Source organism: Brachyhypopomus gauderio, chromosome 14, assembly GCF_052324685.1.
Source record: "Brachyhypopomus gauderio isolate BG-103 chromosome 14, BGAUD_0.2, whole genome shotgun sequence".
Lineage (NCBI taxonomy): Eukaryota > Metazoa > Chordata > Actinopteri > Gymnotiformes > Hypopomidae > Brachyhypopomus > Brachyhypopomus gauderio.
In genome coordinates this window covers 10,221,029-10,228,449 of record NC_135224.1, presented here as the reverse complement: position 1 = coordinate 10,228,449, position 7,421 = coordinate 10,221,029, and the positions used below count along the sequence as shown (strand labels likewise).

At 41.3% G+C, this 7,421-nt stretch overlaps 1 protein-coding gene and 2 non-coding genes across 3 annotated transcripts; all 3 read right to left on the bottom strand.

Annotated features, from left to right (window-relative positions):
- Positions 1-1,669: 1,669 nt before the first annotated feature.
- eif4a1a (eukaryotic translation initiation factor 4A1A) lies at positions 1,670-6,857 on the bottom strand. The gene is made up of 11 exons (XM_076972565.1): positions 6,754-6,857; positions 5,359-5,407; positions 5,056-5,188; positions 4,603-4,742; positions 4,087-4,255; positions 3,545-3,654; positions 3,082-3,225; positions 2,463-2,600; positions 2,135-2,224; positions 1,952-2,031; positions 1,670-1,852 (listed from the first exon to the last, which is right to left on the bottom strand). Exons 1-11 carry the CDS (start codon positions 6,774-6,776, stop codon positions 1,708-1,710), a joined length of 1,221 nt encoding a protein of 406 aa, XP_076828680.1. The 5' UTR covers positions 6,777-6,857; the 3' UTR covers positions 1,670-1,707.
- On the bottom strand, positions 2,779-2,914 carry LOC143475831 (small nucleolar RNA SNORD10). The gene has a single exon (XR_013121142.1). It is a non-coding gene; the product is annotated as a small nucleolar RNA SNORD10 (small nucleolar RNA).
- Positions 3,891-4,032, bottom strand: LOC143475832 (small nucleolar RNA SNORD10). Its single transcript, XR_013121143.1, has one exon. It is a non-coding gene; the product is annotated as a small nucleolar RNA SNORD10 (small nucleolar RNA).
- Positions 6,858-7,421: the final 564 nt, after the last annotated feature.

Below are 7,421 nucleotides of genomic sequence, written 5' to 3'. Positions count from 1 at the left end.
AGGTAATCAAAAGTAGATAGCGTGAAATTTTAATGACATACAGGCAAGTAAGAGGAATAAAATGTACACAGGCAGGTGTATGAATTGAGGGTCCCCTGTAATACAAATATGAAAACCAACCCGTTTAAATTTTCATTACTAGCTTGAACAGCTTGGCTGCCCCCCTGTGGACAAGTACTCTAAGGTTTAGTGAAACTCAGAATGGATGCACATAATTAAATAAACACTCTTCCATATTATTTTATAGTCATGACAATGACACTTGATTACCCTAATTTCACAGTATAATTAAGAACAGAAATTAAAGTTAATAATACAGTGCATTGGTGGATTATAGTTTCCCCATGTAGATTTTTGTCTTCTCATGTAAACTAGTAATTTCAAACAGGTCCAGGACCAAGACTGCTAAATATGCAACTCTTGGTGATAAGCATGTACTTAAAACCACACTAGACATTTCACTCTAGGAGGTTCACATGAAGTGTATAAAAGGAGAATGCATCACATTTCTTATTAGGATCTGTGAGCTTTCTATTGGTCATGTTAATCTAAACCTACTTCGAGAACAGCTGTTTTTTCCAACAGTACAACAGCTGCAAGAAAGTCCAAGAAACAGAATTTGACTTGTTAAAAAGGAGAAATACCTTTATTTAAGAGAATTAAAATAAATACTATTCAGAATCCAAATGTAGAAAAAGTTTAATACACGGCTTCTGTCTGAAAAAGATTATCATTAACAAATTTATTTAAAAATAGTACTGACCAATGTAAACCCCAGACCCAAACCAACCCACAAGACAGGCATTTTCTTTTCTTCAAAACAACTAGAGGAAATGAATAGAAAGAAAACAAAAAAACAGAAATAACAGAAACAAACAAATTATAATCTCTATATACTTAATCATCTGTAGTTTGGTCCTTCAAAGACCCCTCCAATTTATTTTGGTGAGGTAGGTTACTGGAGCAACACTCCCAATACATAAGGACTTAATACAGTGAATCTATACAATATGCCATGTGGTGGTAAACCTCCCATCTTACACCATGCCACCGTCTGCACCAGTGAGATAAATGTCTATTAAGAAGAAAATGCTACTACACAACAGCACTATACAAGTGGTTTAAATGAACAAAACGTTTGGTAATAACAGTTATGGATTATGGAATTTATAATGGAGAGGGCAGGAAACATACTGCAATAGCCAAAGACTCCAACACTCCATGCCCAGAAAGCACAAGTTAATACTGGGGATGCAAGACCGATCCATATCCAAACACCCAACAAGCAGGACGGGCTCTACAAGGCCCACCAGCCTATGTAAACATGATAACATTTTCAAGAAACTATTAAGAGTAGCCAAGATTTATGGCAAAATGGAAAGTCAAACAATCAGGTCCAATTTACCCATTTGGTGCCAAGCTCTTCAGTCCATGAATACAGATAAGCCCTGGATGGCTCACGCTCAAATTACAGATGGAACATTTCATGAGGCTCACTCGAAAAGGTCAATCATCACAAATCATACAAAGAACACTCAAGTTCTTTAAAAATCATCAGATTTTTATCATGCCTGGCTCTCGTTGGGGTTAGACAACGGAATTACAGGGGAAATGAAAACAGGCAATAGCTTCAACATTAGCCGCTAAAGAAACACAAAGGGCAGAGCACGGAGAGGAGCCGAGAAAGGGTTTTTTTTTTTTTTTTTTTTAGATCAAATCGGCCACGTTCATGGGCATCTCCTCTACGGTGGTGTTGTAAAATGTCTCGATGTCCCGGAGTGTGCGCTTGTCGTCTTCCGTCACCATGTTGATGGCGACGCCCTTTCTGCCAAAACGTCCACCACGTCCAATCCTAAGTGAGGTAATTGGAGAAGAAAAATGTAATCAAGATGATAATATATATAAAACACATTTAAGTGCATAGATTGAAAATGTGCGTGGGTGTACTTGCCTGTGGATATAATTCTCCCTGTTTGTTGGAAGGTCATAGTTGATGACCAGAGAAACCTGCTGCACATCAATGCCACGGGCCTACGGGATTATTTAAAAGAAGCACAGGTTACAAGACGTCCGTTCAAACATCTGACTGAGAAGAGGCTAGCAATCAAACTGGGCTCTCCCTCCATCAGCTCACCAGCAGGTCAGTAGTGATGAGAACACGACTGGAGCCAGAGCGGAACTCCTTCATGATCAAGTCCCTCTCTTTCTGGTCCATGTCTCCATGCTGCAAGCAAACAGTCAGATCGCATCTCACGTCAGCAATGACTAACCAGTGTTACAAGTGAAGTGAATCTGTACCCATAGCATGAATCAATCTTTAGCTCATGGTACAGAGCTGACTGAGATGAATATGGGCTGTATTTTCTCTTCCCTCACTAGATTATAGGCATAGGACTATGCCACTGATGGGCATCTCCTTGCCCAGATAAGGGTAGAAAACATTAGCATGCTAGTTTACTCACCAAAGCAGAGACGGTGAAATCTCTAGCATGCATCTTCTCAGTCAGCCAATCGACCTTCCGGCGAGTATTGATGAAAATGACAGCCTGGGTTATTGTCAGAGTCTCGTACAGATCACACAAAGTATCCAGCTTCCACTCCTGAGATTGGGGAAACAATTACAATTATTTCATTATTAAAATTATGCACAAAAAAAAAAAAAAAAAAAAAGTGGTCAGGAAACTTCTGACCAACAATCTACAACTTCAGCATAGACTGTATAACCAGAGAATTGCATTTGGCAATTGCACTGCTAAGGCATTGCCACTAGATGGTGCCATTTTCAGACTTTGAAATTGATCATGCAGCCAAAATCCTACAGGCTCAAGTGCACTGATTAGCAAAACGCTCACCAGCCAACCAAGCACTGCAGAAGTATGGAATCAGTTGACACGCATGGTAATCATCACAAAACAGCAACAAATCTACACACACTTAAACACCTAGTTACTAGAAAAATCAGGTACAAAATTTACAATTTGGTTTTTATGTTTAGTGGTTTGCTAAACTTTAAAGCTCGTTTCAGTAGCAATTGCTCCAAACACACACACACACACACACAAAGCTTTGAAGCTTGTTCACCTCCTTTTCCACATTAATGTAGAACTGACGGATACCCTCCAGGGTCAGCTCCTCTTTCTTGACCAAGATCCTCACAGGATCCCGCATAAACTTGGAGGTGACTTCCAGCACATCCTGGGGCATGGTGGCCGACAAGAGAATCACCTGTGGAAAGACCAACGTGTTGAGATGTCTCTGGCCTCGTGTCAGCTGGTTCAGATACATCACTTATACTAGGTGAATGTAAACTGCTTTATAGTTGTGCTGAGGGACAGGGGGACCCAATCACAGTGGAGAGCGGCTCAATTTCTCTACCAAAGCACTTCAATTCCCTTCACAGCACAGAGAGCTGATGGGAGAGGAAACCTTGGTCAAAATAGCTTTTCAAAACTAGACCACAAATGTGGTAAACCAAAAATGGTTCTACACAAATAGATGTTTTGCTGCATTAAATGTACCGTTTCAAAGAGTAAATTCCATTTACCTGAATGTCTGAAGACAACTTCTGGAAAATTTCGTAAATTTGGTCCTTGAATCCCCTGCTCAACATCTCGTCAGCTTCATCCAGTGCAAACATCTTAATATATTTGGGAGCTAAAATGATACAGGACATTAGTTGACATTTTACAGCTTCAAAATTGATGCCACATCAAACCAAAACTGGGTTGGGTGCACTACAAAATTCACAGAGCGGAACAGAGCTATTCTTGTTGGGGTTAAATTCTATGACCTTAATTTGAGCCAGTTAACTCACTTTACCCATGAAAGAGGTTTTGTTGTACACCGCCCGGGTTTACAGAGTGCGAGAGCACAGGGAATGGAGGGACAATGCTGTGTTCAGGTCAGTAAGGTCTGATCATGCCTCCAGAGGCCTACAGCCCCGAACCTGCGTCCAACATAACGTTGGGACCGGCTGGGGAGGGCAGGGGACTACCGGAGTCAGCTGACACGCATGGGGATCATCATGACAGCATACAATCCCTCCACCGACGGCCAAGGTGTTTTGAGGTTGGCGTCTTTGCTTACAGAGATAGCGACGGTTGAGCATGTCAAAGACCCGCCCGGGTGTCCCCACCACTATGTGGGGTACGTCTGCCTGCAGCTTCTGCACCTCGTTGCGAACGTTGGTCCCACCGATACAGGCGTGGCAAGTGGCACCCATGTAGTCGCCCAGGGCGAGGACCACCTTCTGGATCTGAGATAGACGAGCAAGGCAGGTTACAGACATGGCTGTCTAAGCACAGAATAAACATGGCCTTCACACTTGTCTTCCATGATTACATACCCAAGCACGTTTCAGTGAGTGTTATATATAATAATAACCCTGATTTCTTAATGTGCCTATAGCATGAAACAGCCTTTAGCTCACAGTACTGAGCTGACTGTGATGAATATAGGCAGCATTTTCTCTTCCCTCATCAGATATAGGACTTCATGCCACTAACAGGCATTGCCTTGCCTAGTTAAAAAGGGAAGCTTCCAATGGTCATATTTCCACCTTCTACCTCATTTGGTGAGGCAAAAGGTATTCTGGATTCTTACTTGTTGGGCTAGCTCTCTGGTGGGAGCCAGGACCATAGCCTGTGTGGCCTTCTGATCAATGTCAATCTGCTGCAGGATGGAGATGGCGAATGTGGCCGTCTTCCCTGTGCCCGACTGGGCCTGTGCAATGACATCATAACCTAAAAAGAAACAAATGGATATCAACATCTCTGCCAGACAAATCACAAAAACTAGACCCAGCAAAAAAAAAAAACAAAAAAAACAAAAAAAAGTTATTCTGTGTCCACAGCATGAACCAGTCTTTAGCCCATGGTACAGAGTCGACTGGGATGAAAATGGACTGCATTCTCATTCTCTTCCCCTACCAGATATAGGACCCTGCCACTAACAGGCAAAGCCTTGCCCAGATGGTAAGGGTGTTCATGACAAATCATTAACACTTTGGATGGGCACAAGTAACCGGAAAAAGATTTTAAACTTTTTGCTACATACCCTTGATACAAGGGAGAATTGCCCTCTGCTGAATGGCAGAAGGTTTCTCAAAACCATAAGCATATATTCCTCTGAGAAGATTTTCCCGCAGATTCATGTCATCAAAACTATCCACAACTTCCTTCCAGTTGCCCTAACAAGAGGAGAAAAACATGCATGTTGATTTCAACCTGATGCTAGAGCCTTTTAATAACCAATCTAGCGATGAACTTTTACAGAAAGCAAGGCATCATTGGAGCAGGCCATCACACAGGTGTAAGATATTTCAAGATGTATGCCTTGATATCCAAAATTAAGCTTTACCTCAATGACTCCATCTGGCTCCATGCCCTCGGGGCCATTGTCTCTGGGTCTGAAAGGATATATAACCCATTGTTAGCAATGCCATATAACGGATAATTGCGCAATCACGACAGTCTAAATATTTTAAATTGAGCTTGTGGACAAAACGTCAATGAGGGTTGGGTTTACATTTTATGACTCGTCAAAATAAAATATTAGTTTTACAAACCTTAAAAGTCTACATATTTTATAATGAATCAATAATCGTGTCGTTATCAAGACACAAGAAACCAGAAAAATGAATAAAGACTTGAGATGGTGGGGAGGCGACATTACACCAGACACGTCGCAATTTTCTGTAGAAAATGGCTTTGGAGTCCGCCATTTTTGCCCTAACCTTTTGAGTTTGTAAGTGCGAGGGCCTACGGGCTCGACAAAATTACAGGATGTTTGATAAAGATGGCCTTCAACATTTGATAGTAATCGACGTGTAAACTATTTAAACAGGAAGAGAGACGCATAAACACTGAAATTACAATAGGTTTTTGCAAAGCTAACCAAGCTAGCTCGTTTTATTGGTGAGCTAACTAGCTAGCTACGGCCAACTAGCTAATTAGACGTTTTGTTTACTAGCTAAATAGAACATCGACCAAATAGATTATCAAACAGCCAGAACTGCCATCTAGATTATTTGTAAGCATACTTAAATGTAATATTTAATCAATTAAAGGGTTCAATCTGTAGCTTAGCTAATTAGCTAGCCAGAACAGCTGGGCCAGACTTCGGCCTAACTTCTGCAATGGCATCCATCATATTTAACTCTAGCGTCATTTTCCTCCAAAATTAAGTAAATGGTGATCAAATCCACGCTGGTAGTCGGTGGATCGATACTACATGTCCATTTCCAGTTTCCCCAGTTTACGCGGTCTTAACAAAAGACGCGTTTTAATCCTCGCCAGGCGGAGACAGCGTGGGACCGCCATGTGCGAGCACGCGCCACGCGCGAGCCGGCAACTAACGGAAACGTTAGCACGCGGGCTAACACGCTCGCGACGGCTCGCGCTGTGTCCCGAGTGCCGGTATATTTTAACGCGTTGCTGTTTTAACCGCGACACAGTTTTGTGACGAGGAAACACGGAATTATTAAAACTAAAATGAAAGACAAATAAATTAAAAGATGGATTGGTTAAACGTGTCGGTTCACTTTATTCCTACGCAGAACGCGTTGCTAGCTAACGTGTCGTGTCGTTTTTTTCAGGCAACCGGTTTTTCTTAGCTAGAATCGTAATCAAAATGATCACTAGAAAACTCGTATCATATTTTCAACTAATCAAATAAACAACGCCGAAATATATTTTTCATTTTTATCAACACATAAGCTAAAACGGAACACATTATGAAACAACCACCGCTTACCTATCCTCATGTTGAGCCGACATTATCACAAAGAACAGTAGAATGGCGGAAATGTGCTAAATACGTGGGCAGTGATGTTACCTCGAGAGCGTTGATTGCACAAGCCAACCATCAGTCAAAGCAGAGGCAGGTCACTGGAACATCTCATAGGCTAAAGCACATGTCGTAATGCAGTGTTGTCCCGCCCACCGACTCATGTCAGGGCATGGTTGGAGGAAATGTTGACTCAATGAGAAAATCATTGAGTCACAATGAAGTAAATTTACGGTGACCCGGTGGGTTAACGATTACACGAACAATCCACGGAAATAGAAATGATAACACATATGTAAAAACGAAATTACATTGGAATATAATTCATTCCTAATGTGCTGATTAAACTCATCACACAGTAACAGTAACTTAAAAGTGCTATAATATTCGGTGCTTATGGTCTAAAGATTTGTCAGTACACTGCAAACTGTAGTGTACACTTTGATAAGAGAGACACATGCCACTATAATATATAGATATAAGCCACTATAGTATATACGGAGCCGTTACGTTCCGTTAGAGGCACGCTGATTGATGTGTGCAAAACAAACAAAATAGGTTAAATAAAAACATCACTCTATTTGGATTGTTTGGCCGTTTTGTGAATTTTTATATTTGATGGAAACTAAAGATGG

What these genes read in the sequence shown, in the direction of transcription:
- eif4a1a (XM_076972565.1), bottom strand. Translation starts at nt 6,776, where the DNA reads ATGTCGGCTCAACATGAGGATAG. An exon ending in TCGGCTCAACATGAGGATAG is followed by an intron (nt 5,408 to 6,753) that starts GTAAGCGGTGGT and finishes ATATCCTTTCAG; the next exon opens with ACCCAGAGACAATGGCCCCG. An exon ending in AATTCTCCCTTGTATCAAGG is followed by an intron (nt 4,743 to 5,055) that starts GTATGTAGCAAA and finishes GTTTCTTTTTAG; the next exon opens with GTTATGATGTCATTGCACAG.